We start from the raw sequence: 20,084 nt of genomic DNA on the forward strand, positions 1-20,084 counted from the left end.
AGTCATTTAGTTCTTGGATCATTCCCTAAAATGTTTTTTCCACTGCTGTGTCCAGTCAAGTTTTAAACACTGCAAGAAATAGGGCTTCCACCATTTCCCTGAGGGGGAGCTTGTTCCACAGCCATGTAGATCTAACTCGTAGGACATTTTTCCTGATTAATCAGAAAAAATTGCCACTGCTTAACTCAATATAAGTTGTGCATGGTTCTTCTGATCCCCCCTAGGCAGCTCCTTTCTTCCACAGTGCACATTCTCTTTAATATTTATAATATTTATACGTTGTATATATATTATAATATTTCTAAGATTGCTTTCTTCTCCTAGTGGTTGGTGGTTTCTGATGTGCATGAGTAGGTGGTGGATTTAATAATAATTACAACTCAACCTCTAAGAAAACTAGAGTTGAGTGGCATTTCTGTACCAGGTTAATCAGTGTACTAAAAATAGGTTGGTCTATTTAGATGACTTCTGTACCTGTTTATCTGTGGACCTCGACAGTTGGACAGACCCACAGTCTAAGTTGTAAGAGGTTTTGCCCCAAGCGTTCATAAGGACCAGATCTGCAAATAGAGTCTAAGACCTTAAAAAAAGGCTGTTTTCTCTCCACGTTATCCAATGCCAACAGGAAAGATGATCTTAGGACCAGAACTTTGTTGACAGTGCTGTTTATTATGCCCAAACCTGAACAAAATCTGCTTCATGTTGTGGTGTCTGCAAAGGCTGTGCAGCACCAGCACAAGCAGAGAAGTAAATATTTTTATGACAAGCTGTAACTCCAAATACATACAAGGAACAGATCTGCTGAATAAGAAAGTGTTAGTTTTATCTTTTCTTCCTTCTTTCCTGTCTTCATTCCTTCCTAAACTGATTACATTTTAATGGATTTATGGAAAGACAACCCAGATTTTTTAACACTGATTTAGGTGGGGAGAGTACAGGCTGGAGAAACAGTTAAAGAGACAAACTCCACTTACAAAAAATGTAAGGAAGCAAGTGAGTCAGCATGTGTAACAGCAAAAATTATCCTGGGATATTGAACATACATTAAAAAAATAAAAATATATAGAAATATTTTATTAAAGCATTTAAACTTTAATTTTCTTCTTCTTCCTGGCTCTCCTTACTGTGATCATGTTCTTCCTAGCAGCATAAATCACAAGTACTAGTACTGATGCAAAAAACATTAATCCTCATTCAGAACACATCTGCAGCTTACAGGTGTGAAGAAGTTTTTGCTCTTTAAACTAGAATTTTTCTAGCCAGATTTCTTGCTTAAGAAATATTTCACCTTTTGGTTTGTATCTCTTAATATAATGTAGAAAAGAGGCAGAAACTTTTCTTTTTCTTGTATATGAAACCCTGTATTAAGTTAACTCCGCTAAGACTTAAGTGAAGCATTTGTGATAAACCACACACGCATTTGTTTTTCATATAGCATTACTTTAATAAACAAATCAGTGTCACATTCCTGCATGACGCAATTTCAACCCATTATTAATCATACTAAATGTTATTTTGGACCTTTTCTTTTTTTTTTTTTTCTCCCTAAATATTGTCAGTGGACTATTGTAGGCCTCTGCTGTTTTCTTTCAGCGAATTCGAGGTCGAAAAGCCAGTCTGGAGGAAATACAGCTGGTTCACTCTGAACATCATTCACTGCTGTATGGCACCAGCCCCCTGAACAGACAGAAGCTGGACCCCAGGAAACTCCTAGGTCTGTACAGGCCTCTATTCTACTGAGAACAGCACATTCCAGCACTGTCATTAGTCATAGCTGGTGTCAGTTTAAAACACTTGGCAAGCAGTGTGACAAAAATTCACTTTTTCCAAATGCATTGCTATGTGGAAGAAGAATGTTACAATGGAAGCCAAATATAGATTAGCAAAATGCACAGGCTGGAAAGCAGCAATAGAAGTTTGTCCTAATTCGCTTCAAAAATCACCAAAGTGTTAACCCTTTACTGTAACTTGTTCTCCATCGGAAGTCAATAGCAATTTGGAAGGTGGTTGGTCTTCTATCTCCTTGTGTTCTTTGATTTGAAAACAGGAGTTTAAGATACACTTGCTTGTCAGAATTGCTTGTTTGCTGTTCTCATTTGCTTCATTTCAATTATCTCAGCCACGCTGAGTGCAGATACCATGCCTAAGTCTTGCTAATAAGTGAACTTCATATTAATGCCTTCCCATTATGCAGGATATGATAACTTTCTGAATAACGGGGAGGAAAGAAGCACATTAAAATATTAAATAGACCTATGGATGTACAGAAAACTGACAGGATTTTCACATCAAACATCTTCATGCACAGCCAATGCTCAGTGTATGCTTTTTATAATAGAGAAGTGCAGTTAAATTGAGCTCTGCCATGAGTGTAGCATGAAGCAGATTTACTTGTCAGACCTGCTACAGAGAATGTGAAAGGAAACACACAAAAAAGTAGTACATTTTTGAAATAAACTGTGAGTGAAATCCTGCCCTTTGTGTCCCAGCACACTGGATGCAACACTAATTCTCAGCTATGTTTATAAAACTTATTCTAAGATGTGGAGCCTTTCCTAAATGTAATGAAACCCAACCCAAACAAAAACAATACTAGTTATCAAAAGAAATCGCTGCCACCGTTCTAGTAATACATAACAATTATTTTGCTTTGGAAACTAATGCTGAGAGTTTCTTCTATAAGGCAGACTGTTACTTCAGTGAGTGGTAAGAGTAGATAAGAAAAATGTCTTGATTACAATGTTATCTAAGTTTATACATCTTCTTAGCCAAGGCAACATCAAAACTGAAAAATACTTACAGTATGATAGATTCTCAGGAGCTTGAAATTCCAAGGTAGGAAATCTCCCCTTCAAAAAAAAAAAAAAACACCAAAACAAAACAAAAACCAAAAAGTGTTTCCAAGCAAAAGCTCTAAATTCCTGCAAAATGAAAATTTGGAAACATTTTGATTTGAGTTCATCAACATTGTCAAAATATTCCATTTTGATAGAGTCAAGCATTTCATTTAAATTTTGTTGGTTTTGATTAATTTCATTTTAATTTACACATTATTTAATATAACACACAGTGATATAAAGTATTGTTCCCATTTTGGATCTCAGTGGTTGACCAGCATATGGGATGCAGTGTGTTATTGCAGCTACGAGGTGAAAAAAGGAGTGGACCCAGGTATTCTCGCTGTGTTCCTGCCTATGCATAGAAAATGCAGAAAGCTTTGTTTACCCAATCTCAGAAAACCATTTCTTTGCCCCCAGTTCTTTACTTGACACTCTTTGCCTTTTTTATTTGACACTTAGCCCAAAACATTTACTCTCTAAGTGAGTGTATGCTTGGCTTAATGCCCCTTTCTGTCTCTGTCTCTATGTTGTTTTCTTGTTGCATATCACATGGCCTTTTACCAAGACAACAGTCAATGAAACACCCTTCCCACATGCTTTTGCATGTGCCTGTTTTTTGGCTGGAAGCTCTAAACATTTGGGCTTCCAGACTCTCGTATAAAGGAACTTAATTGTCTCTTACATTTTTCCAAAATGCAGTGTGACTGTTCCACCTTTCATTGTCGCCAGTTCAGTGATGTTGAACCTAACCAAACCTGACATTAGAATTAATATCTTGGTATAGTATAGAAATTCAAGATGATGAGTAGCAAAGGAGAAAAATCAAAAGGAAATGTTTCTCATAAAAAAGTCATCAATAAAAACACTGTCTCATAAAACATTTCTATTTCAATGAAAGTGCATTTTTTTCCTACAGAAATTGTTCCATCAAATTATGGCTTTGCATCCTGATGAAAAGGAGGACCTAACCATTCCTTTCCTTACTCCTCTACCTACCTAAAAAAGACAGAGGCACCGTTTGTTCTCCACTTGTGCTCCAGAAATGCATTTGTTCCCTGTTCAGAAGAGTATATCATCTGCTTTGTCTGAAGCTCTTTTTTTTTTTTTTTTGCTAACAAGCAGCGTCTGTATCTTTCAAGCAGAAAAGGAACACTTGAAGGAATAAAATTTATGTACGACTAGGGCTAGAAATGTGCTATTTGCCAATAAATGCTTCTTTCAGTGTCCCTGTTCAGGAAAAACCACTCTTCTGGAAGACTGCAAAGCAAAATGGCTGTAAACTACTGAAATCAGTAGAGAATTATGCACACAGTTATTGTTCACTTATTCTTAATAGTTTCTGAGTAGAAACTGGCTTGAAGTCTTGGCTTTGTTTTCCCTGCATCAGGGCCTACAAATGCAGCTATTGCACATGATCACTTCAACTCCTACACTATTGCGTAGGTCAGCTTTTGACTGATCATGTTTCAGTGTGGTGTGTTAAGCAACATGTGATGTTGCACTACATTGTCTTGACATAAAGGAAACTAATATGCAGACTATGTGTCACATCACATTATGGTCTCATGACAGAATGCAACCTTTCAAATCTCTTTTAATAAGCTCATGGGCAGAACAGTTATCAAACATGTCTTACAATTTTTTTTTCCCTCTCCAATGATAATTAAGAAACTGTTTCTAAAAATCAAGTTTCCAATCATTACAAGTTTGTAAAAGTGAGAAATATACTGTCAACACATCCCTGACAGTGAGGCAGTATTTAGAATACAACTAAAAGATGCGTTCACAGACCACTGAAAAATGCCCACTTAGCAGAAATGGATTCGTTCTTGAGGGATGACACTGAAAACAATCAGGTTCCTCAAACTGTGCCTTTTCACAAGTGAACACACTTTTTAATTTGTTTATTTTTTTGAAAGAGAGTTTTTGCCCATCACTTTTCCTGCTCAACAGACTCTCAGTCCCCAGTTGTCAACCTCCTAAGCAGCTTCCTTGACTTCTGTAGGGGCCCTGACCTCAGTCAGTGATGGGTGCCTCAGCACCTAATTTGACTAACCACCTTCTACTGCCTTTGTGGGTTGAAATTCTAGAATAAAAATCTTGGATCATTTTTCTAGCTTTATCAGTAAATTGTTGTACTGAATCTTACCTAAAAGATCTTTTTTCTCAAGTGTTTGCTGGTAACCGCAAACTCTGTCCCAATGCAAAGCCAAAAAAAGTATGATTATGTAAAATTTGTCTTCTATCTTACTTGAAGTATCCCAGTATCTTTTTTATTATTATTCTGGAGGTATCCTGGGGTGAGGAAGGATGTTACTGGAAAATGACTGCTATTTATCAAGTTCTGCTGGGACATCAACTCCAAACTTCATGGGAAATTCTCACTTTGATTCATTTTCAGGGTTTGCTTTTTGCTACTGATTTTCATTTATGGCAAAGAGTGTTGCGAGTTCTTTTCTTTTTGTGAGGCTAGCTAAGTGATGGGACCCCTCTCTCTTAGTAGAACCTTTCCCCACATGTTCTTTTCATGAATCTCAATGTTTTCCTTGTTCTGCAAAGTCTATTATCCGATTCTTTTGACTATCACGCAGTAAGAAGTGAGTATCCTGGCAAGTTTCTTGATACACTGAAAAGGCTTTGTGCTTGTTTCCCCCCATTTTAGTACTATCTGTTGATTGATTTTAGTGTCCTTCCTCACCATCTGCTTTTCTGTTTTTACTTTGTGTTTGTTGTTTTTAATAGTGTTTACCATGCACAACCTGCCTGGCTGCAGGGAGATAAACGAGAATTCATCTGTTCTCTCTTACGTCCCAACTCTGCAATGGCATTTGAGAAAAAAAGTCTAGTCATTCAATATTCTAAAAATGCCTCTTTTATCTCAAATCACAGCTTATGTTTCCATTAATGTCTCCTGGCACTTTAACAGCACTAATTTTTTAGTTATCTGCTCAAGACTTTTTGATCTTCCCCACAGTAAAAAGTGAAAAATTGCTGTTCGCATTGGTCCCTGGATCTGCTTAGCAAGAGCTCTGGAAACTCCTCCTGTACCTCTACTCTGACAATCTCCTGCAGCCAACATTTCCTTGCATGTCTGGGGCCATTAGGACTCACAGTATGAGAACACTCTGCATAGCTGCTGCACCTGCATTTCCCCTGGTAGCTCCACAGGAGGTTTTGTTCGGCTTCTCTCGCACACTGTGCAAACTGATCAAAGGCCTCTAGTCAGTTAAAAATGCATCTTGGATTTTACTCGAAGTGTAAAGCACTTTCTTCGTCTCAGACCTTGCAATCTGGTCTCTCGTACTTCAAAGATGATGGCTTATAATTGTCTTTATGCATTTCATTGGCACCTGCTAAACATGAGTAACTGCAGCATTCGCCCCTTCCATAACAATGGGTGGCTCCTCTAGGCAACTTGAGTGATTCACTATCTAACGTTTCCTCCAGATGGCAAAGTTACAAAGCCAGTTCTGTGATATGGCAGAGAAAAAACCGTATGTTCTCTTCCACAGCTGCCTTAGGATCAGATTACATACTGGGATAGGAACTGTGTCAAATCCTGAGATCCTTACCCGGTTTTCATATTGTCCTTATCAAGACAAACAGTGAATTTAGTGGTATAAAAAAAGAAAGCATGAATGAATAAAAAGTGAGTATAAATATTAAGATAAACCCTGTCACATTATCTAATGTATAGAGCAGAGTAAGCTAAAAATTAGATTCTAAAGGCTATTAAGCAGAATGTACTTACTGAGTAACACTGAAACAAGTAGTATTTCATTTTATGTTTTTAAAATATTAATGTATTCATTGATGGTACGTAAATGAAGAGAACAGCATTTTTGCATAGATAGGAAGACTAAGGCTGTGATTTTCAAAGGAGAAACTTTTTTGGGAGATGAAGTTAAGAAATTAGTTATCAGTTTCATGTAAGCTTAATGAGGTTCCCTCTGTTGTCAGTGAAAAGAAACAGGCACCTCTCAAGTATAATTCATCCCATCAGTCATCTAGGCTGGGTAGAGGTGCCTACATCACTCCACTGGCTGTAGAAGAGGCTGAGATGACTAGCTTAGACAAGCTGATTAACAGCTACAGATATCAGGATGATTAGTCGCCCTCGTTCAGAGTGATTTTTTGTGGAGATTCGATCATTATACTCCTTTGAAACTACTGCTTACCAATCTTAAGATTTGTCACTGTTGCAAAAAGAGTACCTTAAATGTCCCACGGCTGATTTCTTTTCTAAGTACTATTAGTATTTTTTGTTCTAATATATTGTATTTTCATCGTGTGATACCGAAATCTGAATTACAGTAAAGAGTGATTACAGTTCCAGTATTTAAATGTCTTATTGATAAATGATGCTTATTGGTTTTTTTTTTTCTTTAATATATAGGAAACGTGTCTCAAAAACTCTTTTCCTTGTTGCCTTGTGGGGGACTTGGGGTAAGTAGATGTTTGTTTTTTCACAAGAGGGACAGCACGCAACATATTTATTCATTCATTAATTCTGTAGCACTATTGCATTATCAGTTCAAAGTCTTCAGAAGCTGATAAAAAATGTAGAGATGAAACCTAAGCCATTATCATACTGTGTTTTCAAAGACACACAAGACAGTACATTACAATAAGCATATGGAACAGTTAGATAGGAACGTATTTTGTGATAATGTGCACATTTCTTAGTTTTTTACATGAGCTCTATTTTTGAGGAAAGTAACATGGGTGCAATTGCTATAGCAGAATGAGCTTTGGAGAAGCTGTTTTGTGTGCTGTTGAAAAGTAAATATAGCTTCACATTTCTCAGAAAGGACACAAAAATTACCAAAAGTAACATTTAGCAGAAGAAGTGCTCACTAGCTGCTAGCTAATAACTTGGGTATTGTTAAACTAATACATTATTTGAACATTTTTATGTCCTGTTTTGAAACAGATTCATTCTGAAATACAAGCTTGTGAGTATTAGGACACAGTAGACAAAAATCTGCAGGCAAAAATCTGTTGCAACACTAGGTAAAAGAATGAATCTAAATTATTGAAAACGTGTAGAATGGAGAATTTCTACTGATGTTGGTATCATGCTCCTATTAAATTCTAATGAAGATAATACCAGGAAGAAATAATTTTTCACATACAGGGGTTTTTCACACAAAAATATTCTACAGTTTTGGTCCAGCAGGGTCCATTATTTACTGCAACTTACATTATTTACAGCAACTTCAAAGTGAAATGATGATATTACTAGATATTGATGGGCTGGCTGGGTGATGCATATATATTTTAGTTCCCTTTCACTGTTTCTGAGTATGCAGGAATAAAGCCGCAATCTCTGAAGGTCAACTTCCAATGCAACCTTCTATAAGTTTTATTTACTTTTATCCTTCACAAAGGATAAATTCCATACCACACTAGTCTTGTTTATAGTGGGGGTTTTTATTATGAGATCCCTGACAGAAGAAATACTCATTTTGTAAGGTTTTAACACAAAAAAAAAGAAAAATTCCATTTTAGCTTTCAGTATTAAGTAATTTTTGAGGATTTCTGAACTATGAGTTAAGGAACATTCCAGTTCCTCTGTGGACTTAGCTTGCTGAGGATTCTGCCTAAAATTTGGAACTTGGTGACTAGCAACTTGCTAATTTTGAAACTTGGGGGTCCTTTCTGTATGTGGATCTGCTAACATTACACATTGACACATAGACATGTATGTCCACATGCACCTCTGTGCACTATTGCGTGCACATATGCTCACACACATGCATATATGCACACATTTCTGTATAAAAAAAGGTAATTTTTCACACTGTTGTTACAGTTATTAAGAAGTTTAGAGAAAATTGAACAAGAGATGAATAAAGTTGAGAAAGGATGTTGTTCAGCCTTCTGAGTAAAGAGGAGCTGATGTAAAATTTCTTGACAAATCTCTTTGAGGGCTTTGGAAAGTAAATAAGACTGTGCTATGCTTTGAAAATTAAAGTTTAAGATTTTTCTATGAAACAAGTTATTGTGGTATTAAAAAGCCATGAATAGAGATGTGCTTTGAAATCCTTCTACTAATGGAAGTATGTTGTCCATTCTGAGGCTAATGCAAGTCAGAAATGCTCAGTATAACTTCATTTTTTTAAGCATTTAAATTTATCTACACTTTTTTGAGTCTGTTTCCATTATTTCTTATTTAAAATCATGGAAATTGGATTAAAGAACATGTTGTAGAAATGGATCTTTTATTTATTTTTTTTTTCTAGTTGGTTTGCCTTTCTACATATTATTATTGTCAGCCTTGCTGTGGGGCTCTTTTAAAGGAATGGGTTATGACCTTTTTCAAGGTAAATAATCAGATTAGGAACTCTCAGTGATGTTTAGCTGTCTATTGGTTAAGATGAGCTCTGGGAAAGGGAGCTGCTTCAAACTGTGTGGAAAGCAATTCTTAAGTTTACTTTCAAAAATGATGGTGGAAAGAAAGAAGAAGCATTGCTACTTAGTAGCTTTCAACTTAATTGAGGGTTATAAAGCAGTAATCAATGTGAAGCAGTAAGAGCGGTTCATGCAAAGATATTAAGGAGGGGTGGAAGAATTAATTTTTTTTATTTTTGTTCTCATTTATTTTCTTGCTTGCTTGCTTGATTACTTGTTTGCTAAAGAATACAGTGAGAAAGTATTAAGAAAAGAAAGAATTCCATTCTTGCAGGAGACTTTATGGCTGCCCCTCGAATGATGGTTTTCAGAGCTCTTTGATCCTATTGTCTTCTAACCATATGGGGACCTTGCTGGCTGTTATTATGCAGCTCTTCTATTATTAAATAGACTAGTGGTTAGACTACTCACACAAGGGATGGGAAACCTAGGCTCATTTCTCTCCACTGCCAGGCTGGATTTAATATCATAGCCCCCATCTCTCAGCGGATGTTGTTACCACTGAGGAGATCATAGATTGTTTCTTGTTGGGGACCCTCACACCACGCACTGAACCCGTGCCAACTGTTGGAAAGAGCACTGGACCAGTAAGAGAGCATAAGTAGGATAAATCCCATGTATCTAAGGCTATGATCTACCTATCATACATTTATAAATAATGTGAAGTCCTAGCTCCACAAACAGCGTATGTATTTCATGTGAAAGGATCACTGGACAAAATGTAAGCTGCTCTTGGAGCAAGGACTGGAACCTAGGACTTCACAGGCATTGAAGACATGATCAGCTGATAGGCTATAAAGACTGTATTGGCATGAGTTTGGGATGGCTTGCATTGTTCATAAACAAAGGTCCAACTAACCTCTGTAACCCTGAATTCTACTATATTCTACTATATTATTGATTTTGTTGTGAACGCTGTTCTAACAGCACCAGTAAACTGCAGTCAAGATCAGGGATTTTCTTCTTTGGACATTATTTACAGTTACAGTAAAAGAAAGTTTTCTTCAAGAATTTTGAAAAGCAAACAGGAGGCTAATATTTTCTGATCCTGTTCCATCATGGACCTAAGTCTTTTGTACCCGGGCAAAATGCATGTAAAGCTACTGTTTACTGATTTTGTAAGCATTTTTCATCCATATGAATTTTCTTTCAAGCAGTGATAGGGACTGATTATGTCAGGGTTGTTGGCAAGTTTGGCTTGGTATATGTTAGGCTTTCAGAAGAAATCAGACAATAAACTTTATAGTTTTCTAAGAAACTATATAAGTAATAATTAGCTCTCTTATCTAAGACAAAGCTGTTTCATACCGACAGCCAAACTGAAGAGATCTCACAGAGAGAGAAAAAAAAGTTGTCTAATCTAGCCCCCTAAATTTGCCCATAACAGATTTTCTTTCAATGATGGTTAATTTTTTATCAGAACTATCCAGGGTCAGCAGTAAAACACCCGCTGAAGTATGGGACCTCCCTCTTGCAATAATGCTTTTTATTCTTTTTTCAAGTTTAACATTGTTCTAGAACCAACTGTTGTTAAAGAATTCTAATACCAGGAGGATGAAATTCCTTGTGTTGGAGAGAGACTAGCAGCTCTACGGCCAGCAGTTTTAATAACAAGCGAGGGTTTCTTGCAGCTGGTCAGAGGTTTGGAATGTGAAAACTTTTCCAGGAGAGGTGAGTAGACTGCAGGTGAAGTGGCCAAATGGGGAGAATAGTCACAAATTACTTTTTGGTTCTGCGGATTATCAGACCATTCTGCAATTTTTCATCTGTAAACAGCCACTAGAGCTATAACTGATCATTGGATCAATGCATCCATCTATTGCAGTTCCTCCCCTTCTGTTGTGCTGTGAAAATGACAACAAGAGAAGCAGAGATCTACTTTTAATGGGAGTAAGTTTCATCTCCTTGCCTCAGTCTGTCACTAAAAATAGTGATTGTTTTCCTGCCTGTTTGACCTGCTGCTGTGTGAAGAAATCTTGAAGTCATTTCTCAGCCATATTTTTTTGTCTAGTTGATAGGCAAAAAAACCCACAAAAGCAAAGAAGAGCAGGCTTTTATGATAATGTCATCATCGGCTCCCAGCTTCAAACACTTCTGCGGCTTTTGAATTGTCATTTATAACTTGGAACTGAACCGACCCATAATTCCCTTGATGCATTTAGAGAAATTGATAACAGACTGCTTCTTTTATGGCTCAGAGGAGGCAACTCCAATCACATCACTATTGGCAGTCAATATTATTTTCTGACATGGTTGTAAAAGTATAAAGGGGCTTATGGCATTTGTTTAGATGAGGAATGGGCTCTCAAGCTGTGCTGGGGTTTATGGGTCCAGATTACTGAGAAGCAAAGGGAATATGATGTTTGCAAACAGGATATGATTTTATTTAAGTTTGGGTTTCATACGTTGTTCCCTGGGGATTGTCCTGCAGACAGAAGAGAATTTCACTTTTATCATATGAAATTGGGCAGTTATCCAATCCCCCCTGCTTTCCCCCCACCCTCAAAAGACACTGCTCCAAACCTGTAATGTGTAAAGTCAGATCTTTAAATTGCAAGAGGAGGAGCTGGGGGGGAACACCACCCTGCAAGAAATCAGACTTTAGCAGAATAAATGTTTAGTGAGCTGAAGAAGGTGGTTCATGGGCTAAATATTGAGCCATCTGAATGGCTAAGAATGGCTTGTACATATTACGGAAAGTCTGTTGCATTTCCTCTAATTTTGCTGTTATGGCAATAAAACAGAGATGAGATTTTCTGCTGGGATAAGCTAGTCTTGCTTCATTAACTGAAGTGTAGCTTAGATCTTTCATATCAGAAAAGAATTTGGCCTGTTACTATCAAGAAAAGAAATGTAAAACTATAAAATCTCCCTACATTTTTACAAAACTTACAAAATATTTGTATTTTCTGAATGTTGAATTTCTTCCTGGCATTCCTTGCTGTGGTAGCTGGACAGTACTACTTTCGTCCTGACCACAGAGGAAGAAAAGCAGTAAGAAAGGCAAGATTTCACTGGTATACAACTTTAGTAAGCCATCCAGGCAACAAATTGTTTTCTGCTGCTTCTTATTCTTCCCTTGATCCTCTCAGTCTGGGCCCAGGAAGAATTTTCAGCCTTTACACATTATGACTGTTCATTCCTCTTATTTATGTAAGAGCTAATCGTACCAGCCTGGTTCCATTACCATGGTACAATAATGTAAAAATTAAGAAAGTATTGGCAATGGCATTGTCTCCTTGTAGCAGATTTTAGGCTCCAGGCTGCTTAGGGGTCTCTCCTCATATCTGCATGCAAATCTGGCTGTAAAGAAATCAGACTGCCTATGGTTTGGGCACTGAAATTAAACATCACCTCCACACAGATGTTAGAATTAACTTGTGCCCTTCCCCTATATCCCAGGCTGTACCAAAATAGGTACAGCCCTTTCATAATATGAACCAAAAATATGTCTGTTTCCTGGTTTGGGGAAAGCAATCTGTTATTCCTGGAAGCTCATCTACTCAATATGATGTCTTCCATTGTGAAATCATTAATATATCATGCTGCCAATAAATTGACCTATTAATTTAAACTACTTACCTGAGTCACCTTATTAACCTGCTGAAATTTGCCAGTTATAACATTTGGAGCAGATTGCGGCAGACTTCTGTGAATAAAAGACTTGTTTACCTCCTAAGCCTCTCTGGCAGCTACACCATGCCTAAAGAAATTCCAAGATTTAATCAAAACAACCTCACAGGCACTTTATACTTTAAATGATATATTTTGCACTACTATTTAGGACTCACAGTTACACGGCATTGACTCTGTGATATTTTCTGCAGAGGTCATCAAAATATGTGATCAAAAAGGACATCCCGGTACCGCTCCAAGGCACAACTTAAGGCCAGCGGGGATGGGACCGGAGCGAGGGCTGGAGGTTTGTCACCCCAGAGCATTCAAGGGTCTGCATGCTCAGTCATTGAGTGCAGTTCCAGATAAAGCTATTTAGGCTATCCATCCACAGGACGAGGGAATGAGAGCGATGAGGGTGTAATGTACTCCCAGCTGCACTGGTGAACGCACTTTTTAGGTGGTATACCCCATCAGTTCTGGCAATTCATGACAGCCAGCTGTTTCAGTGGTCTATATTTTGTAGGAACAGACCAATTGACATTACACTTCAGTGAAGCTCTCTTATGCATAGAGAATTGTAGGCTTTCTAGCTGACAAGCTCACAGCTTCCTTGAGCGGGCAAACTAAAGAAGAAACAGGGAAATGAAATAAAAATGGCACATTTACTTACTTTCAGTTCAGAACAACAACAGTTCTCTGAAGACTCACTTGCCCAGCTTCACATACCTGATTATAGACAGATTACTGAAACAGCCAAAGCAGGACCCTAACCATCCTTGCTTGCCTATATAACCATTAGAGAGCCATGTGTATCACTAGAGCAGGAGTCAGTCCACCTAAGATCAGAAGAACTGACTAGAGGTGCTTCATTTCCTTCATTGACATGGACCTGAAGCAACTAAGTTCCTAATTTTAGGCACATTCATTTTAGAAAAAGAAGTTAACAAGTGTGATAACATGAATCTGGAAGATCAGAGCAGGAAATAGATATTCTTCTTTTACTGAGGTACAGAAACTTCATTTCTGGAACTGGAAAGTGCAATGGTGTCTCATCTCTGGGCAGGGAGGGGACGCTGCATTTAGAATATCAATACCATGGCCACAAAAAAAGGAAAAAATCTCTTTACACTAAAGGGCAGATATTCTGTCCCATTCTTGTCCTTTCATGGCACTGAGGTGGCCCTGTGCCATCCAACACAGAGCTCGATGTTTAGACCAGTGAGAGGTGAAACTGTTCAACTGAGACACATAGTTCCTTGGCATCGCTGCAGGCACAACAGAATATTTTAGAGTAGTCCCAGACTGCTTTTACTTGCAGCAGGCAAGGATAGAAAGCTCAGGAGTGGTAATCTGCAAATTCATCAAATACAGAATTTGGTCCCTCAGATAATTTTTTTTGCCCTTTTTAACAGAGGACCTTTTTTCCTTTCTGCTAGACCAGATTAAAATTGTAAACAAAGAAATAGCACATGGAACACAGAAAATTATTGTGAAATTAATGAACGACCATAAAGTCAAATCTTTAAAGGTCTTACCTCATTTTGTGCATTTCCTAAAAACTATTGTGTTGCCAAAGGCCAGCATTATGCAAAGAAGCCTTCTTATTTGCCAGAATAAGAAACATTTTTAATATATATACATACATATGTTAAAAGTAAATAGTGGAGTAGTACCATATACAATTTACTAATATTATTCACTCTCCCCAGACTTAATCACACACACACATATGGATTTGACGGGAATTCTGTAACTAAAGCAGAATTCATATTTGCACTTTAAAAACACATCATGTGTTTATTGATAGAATTTAGCCACCAAGATGGACAGAAAAGCTCTCTGGAGGGAAAATGTTCATGTGTTGCTTGTCTGAATAAACACCAGGTTCTAGCATAGCTCCATGGTGGCCTCTAACATAAAGACCATCTACATCCAAGAAGAAAGCTGAAATATTTCAGCTTTCATGCTAAAATATGTTCAGCAGCAAATGATGAAACTTTTAAAAAATAAGGCTTGAGTTCTGCACATAAAAGTTGTATTTTCTTAACTTTGTGTATTACAACCAACTACACATTGTTCTATCTATTTGCCCATGAGCTCCTGGAAACTGCATGATCAGACATAAGAAGGCAGTTGCACAAGCATTTTCACACACTAATCCATTAAATACGAAAACAAATGTCAAGTTAAATTAATAGAGTACTCAGGGCTAGGTCTGAAAGTGCAGTAACATTTTTATAAGCATCTGGTGATATATGCCACATATCTGAGATTTGAATCTGGGCCTAAGTGTTTTATTTATGAGTTTTTTCTAAAAACAAGTTCTAATCCACAACTAATCCACGCTATCCTCCCTCCTTTCCCCCTACCAATGATCTACATACCACTGTTTCACTAAGGTTTTGAGATCCTTTAGGTGTCGTATGCTTTATGAGACCCAGAGATTCTGAATGCCTGTCATAAAAGTTAGTTTAAGAGAGTAACCAAATCAAACTATTTCTTCTGAAGATATTCTTCTATTCAGGCTTCAGCTTGAATTAGCCTGATTAATTTCTGATTCTCATTCTGAATATGAAGTTATTTATTTTTTAATACAGACCTCACATATTTACTTGCTTTTTTACAAACCTTCAGGTGAATTCCATTTCTACAGAAGTAGGGGTGCTGCGTTTTTATCAGTGGCTGACTACCATCAGTAACTCTAGGCATTCAATTATTATTTTTTACTTAGAATTTTTTTACTGAGTGTTTTCTGAAAATTTGCTTTGATTTATAATAGCTTTACAAGTTAGATCACTATTGGCAGGTAAAACTTGAAAGATGTTAAATATTCTACATACAGTGGGTACATGTACTGTCCACATTCCTTGTTTTTGCCCAGAAAGAGGCTTTTGGGGTCAGAATTAATAGCCTCTAAAATTCTTTTTAGCAGTCCTTTTCCATTAATATTATTGCTGATAAATTTTCCTACTGGAATTATTCAAACACAACAGAGAAGCCAATGCAAGCCCAAGTGAATTCCATGTTTTTTGTTTAAGCAATGATTTGTGATGATCCTTTGAACTATTCATCCCACTAGAGCCTAAAGATAGTGTCCCCTTCACAATTTATTTGTAAACCACACTGGTAGGCAAGAAAGTATGAAAAGCTGGTATTCTGGGTATTCTCTGTGGCAGGCATTTTAGATTAAAGCAGCTAGAAACGCCTTTGACAGAACAAATCTCTGATACAGCTGTAAAATAGCAGTAAAAATAAAGGAAGCTCACTGTACATATTTTTCCTAAAGTAGTCCCCTTTTACACACTTCCTGTATGTGGGATTTATGGAAGAGACGTCAGCCATGCAAACTTTTTCTCCTTTGTTCCTTAACGAGAGACATGGCTGACAGGCCATTCATTAGAGGTTGTTCCTTGGAAATGATGTGCACACCTTCGCTTCTTTAGTCATGGTGAGATGAAACAGCAGCTGAGAAGCATGTTGAGGACCTTTTGCTTCTTAGTGGAAATCACAGAGGTGATGAATGATCACCAGGACATCTGCAGGAGTGGGAGGTGAGAGCTATGAGTGTGGCACCTGGGAAGCTGCACTGCTCATGGTCAGGAGCAAAGTATTACAAACTTATGTGCTAGTGTTTGCTGGCACCAACTGTCTCCAAGAATGAGAGATTCCTTGCTGGAAGTGATAGCAAAATGCCACACACAATTTTTAGAGGTTGCAACACTTCAGGAAAATATTTAATTTCTATTTTCATGCCAGGGAACTAAAAAAAACAACCCAGTGATGGAAACATGTTTGCTCTGGCATAAATGGAAGAGTGTGAGACTCTGAACCGTTTAAAAGCTAAAGCACAGGAATTCGCTCTGCAATACACAAGTTTTATTAAATTGCAGTATCACTGAGGAGGTCTGTACTCTCCTATATTATTTCTCACAGATTTCTTAATCAGGTTGTTTACTGCATAGAGCTACACTGTTGTTAGCTGACTAGATTTTATTTACTTCTCAGTTTTATAAACACTTATATCAAAGGACAGCATTTTTTTTTTATGTAGTAGTTTTTCCAGATTTGTGTTGAAATCTATCCATCTGAAATACATATTGGATTAACTTCCACGCAAGAACAGTTGAGCCCAACCTCTGCTCTTTAAAGAAAGGGCAAAGAATCCTTTTAAACTACTGTAAAGAAGTGCTACTTTTTAGCTTGTTGTCCAGGATATTGGACACATAGAATACAATTACTGCTATCAAAGGATCATCACAGGTCAAAATTTCCATGAACAGGTAGAAGACAGATTGCATTTTTGAACTATTCTCAGAAAATAAGTAGAGTATGATGTCTGGTAGGGACATGTGGTAACTCTAGGAGGACTGGTTTTGATTTTTATGATGGCAACAGCTGTGCAGAGAATCCAGAACAGGATGAGTGATTCAGTATATTTTTAATTAGTTTTAGGAGTGAAATCAGAATTCCACTGCAGAAGTTGGATTTATGTTAAATCGCAAATTGTGTGTACATGGGTGTGTGTGAGAGAGAGAGAGAGGGCAGACTCTAGGATGCTTTTTCAGAATCCATCCCAAAGCAGTAGCTTGGGCTCTCTTTTATATTGCCATATAGTTATCAGTGGACGTGTATTTAAGGCAACTTCAGAGTTTATAATCATTATTTAAGAAAGAGAAATAACACACAGATGAATACACCATGCAGGGCGTGAAAAATGGAAGGGTGTGTCAGACTGTAAGCAGCATCTTTGATCAGCAGAACTGTGATCCAATGACCATTAGGCAGATCCCAGGAGGTTTTGAGAGGAGGGAGGACTGAAACAGAGGATGAGGAGTGAAGAGGTTCTCTAGCAAGGGAAGGGACAGGAAAAACAAAAGGCAGTTATAAATATCTTTTAAGAATGCTTTAGAATTATTATTCATGCTACTTTTTTGCCTCTCTGAGGTAGGTTCCAGATAAATGTAAACAGCAGGGCAAGTAACATTTCCAGTTTCAGCAACTGCAGTGATTTCAGAAAGGCTTTTAAGTAAACAATCTCTCTCTCATATATATTTCCATATCCTTCCTCTCCACCTTCACATACACGTGCCGCAACCTGAGCATGGTATAAGGAGTTGGTAACTTTCAAACCTTATAGTCAGTCTTCCTTAATATGAAATATTTCAGCCATGAGGTGTTACTATACAAGGCTTCTTGTTTCTTATCTTGTTTTCAGTATACTTAAAGTCTTCATTGTGAAAGTCGAGTTATCACATAGATATTTCTTGCAGTAAGCATTCATATCAAGTTCTTTTTGTAGCGCAAAGCAGGGAATTTCTGCACACAGGCTTGAAACATTAGTTGCATTCAGTCAGGAAAAGTTACCTACATTTCTTTTCACTGAAGTCATTCTCTTCCTCTTTAATGCCTCCACATCCACTTCAGGGACAGGTAGCTTAATTTCTATCATCTGTAGCTTTACAGAGTATTAGCTTTGCTACAGATGCCAATGATTGAGCTATACTAGATGTGCTTGAAAAAGCCTACAACCTACAGTGCTCATTCAGGAAACTTGGAGTGAAGTAAATCCATATGTGTGTTAGAAAGTCATTGTTCAGATAGGGCTCGTGTTTTCTGGCTCTTGGGGCTATCATGCACAATCCTTCTTTGAAGAGCTGTAGCAGTGATAGGATTTTTGATAACGAAATGTGTAGTAAGCTCATAGTTTAACACTGACATTTTGATGCTTTAAAAAAATGTTCTTTTTCATTTGGTTAGACATTCAGAACATTTTCCTACCCTGACAATTTTTTTAAACAACTCTTAAATGAAAATAATACATATAATTAAGCAGAAAAAAGGGCTAAGATTCTGTGTTCGAATTAAACTACAAATGCTGTATTTTCTGTAAATTTTGTTTAACATTTTCTGAAAAAATTCCTAATCAAGATAAGGTTTTTACTGAATTCTTTGGCTGCTCCAAAGCACTTGCAGAACAAAAATAACCTCTTATAAATTTCCATCTGACTTTTTCATAGTCTGTGATTTAGAAAGCATCATATTCGTCACAAATTCATGCATACTCAGCATCTAGATAGACTGTCAGATGTATGTGATATATACATGAACTAGAACCAGAAACCACAGTGTCTAATCCTATTCCCTTTACTTGTATAAAATCCAACCATTTCATCTCACAGGAATAAAGAAAAGCGTATCTAGTAGGATTTTACATAGCTGCATTTCATATACAGCTTGACAACTGGGCCAGCTACTAGCTGTAATTTTAATGGCTTTGCTGCTTATATCATTGTGTTTCAACAGCAATTTACAAAGTAAACATTGAGTAACACTAAAAGAAAATTTCTGCTTAAACACCTGAAACACAATACATAGGACTAATAGAGATATAAAATAGAGTGAGATGGCATCTTCCAGTCGTTACAGCTAAAACATTGGCTGTGTGATGAAAGTTTTTCTAGGTTGTTCTTCATGAGATGTTCCTCAGTAATTCAGTCTTAATTTTGCATGAATATGAAATAAAATTTGACATCTAAGTTTATAATACTGTGCCTTTTCAGGGTAATTATTCATATGTTTATGTTAGTTTTTGTGTATTATAATAATTGTGCACTAAGGTATGCAGCTTCAGTTGGCTACCCCTGGCTTTGAGAGTTTACCATCTGTCACATGTACCACGCCCAAGAGATCAGCTAAAATATCCTGAATTTCCTGTGTACATTTAGGTGGTCGTTTTTGAAAATTCCTCAGGAAACACTGTTTTGTTTCCTGATCGCCCATTTTTACTTCCAGTCCAGGTAGCAGTCATTCAAGTGGTCGAAGCAAAATTTTTCAGTGGAAGATATTTGGTCTTATTGTCCCAGTTCAGTCTCCTCACACTCAGTTGAAAGCAGAAAATGATAAATGCCGTATCCTGGCCAACACTCAGTGTTTGGCGGTTGGAAAGACTGCCGTCTCATGTGTCAGAGCAGACAACTGTCTTGAAGGGTGGGTGCTCTCAAGCTGTGGTTACAATTTTAACTTAATCGGCCTTCCTGGAAATGAATCATAGTCCCTTCGAGGATGCAGGCTCCTGCTCGTGCCCTGGTGTACCGAGCAGCTGCCATTGAATCATTTTCATCAGCCACTCCTTCATGTTAACCTTAATTTGCTAGCCATAAAAATGGTAAGAAAGTACTCCCTCCCAGCCCTCTTGTTGATACTTCTTTATTT

General features: G+C 37.3%; 1 protein-coding gene across 1 annotated transcript in view; it reads left to right on the forward strand.

Moving 5' to 3' along the window:
- HDAC9 (histone deacetylase 9) overlaps positions 1 to 20,084 on the forward strand; it is a 445,270-nt gene that overhangs the window by 311,712 nt on the left and 113,474 nt on the right. The window contains exons 16-17 of the mRNA XM_059818316.1: positions 1,594 to 1,714; positions 7,237 to 7,286. Coding sequence (XP_059674299.1) covers positions 1,594 to 1,714; positions 7,237 to 7,286 — 171 coding nt within the window. The remainder of the gene's footprint in view (positions 1 to 1,593; positions 1,715 to 7,236; positions 7,287 to 20,084) is intronic.

The sequence above is a fragment of the Gavia stellata genome, chromosome 6 (assembly GCF_030936135.1).
Source record: "Gavia stellata isolate bGavSte3 chromosome 6, bGavSte3.hap2, whole genome shotgun sequence".
NCBI lineage: Eukaryota > Metazoa > Chordata > Aves > Gaviiformes > Gaviidae > Gavia > Gavia stellata.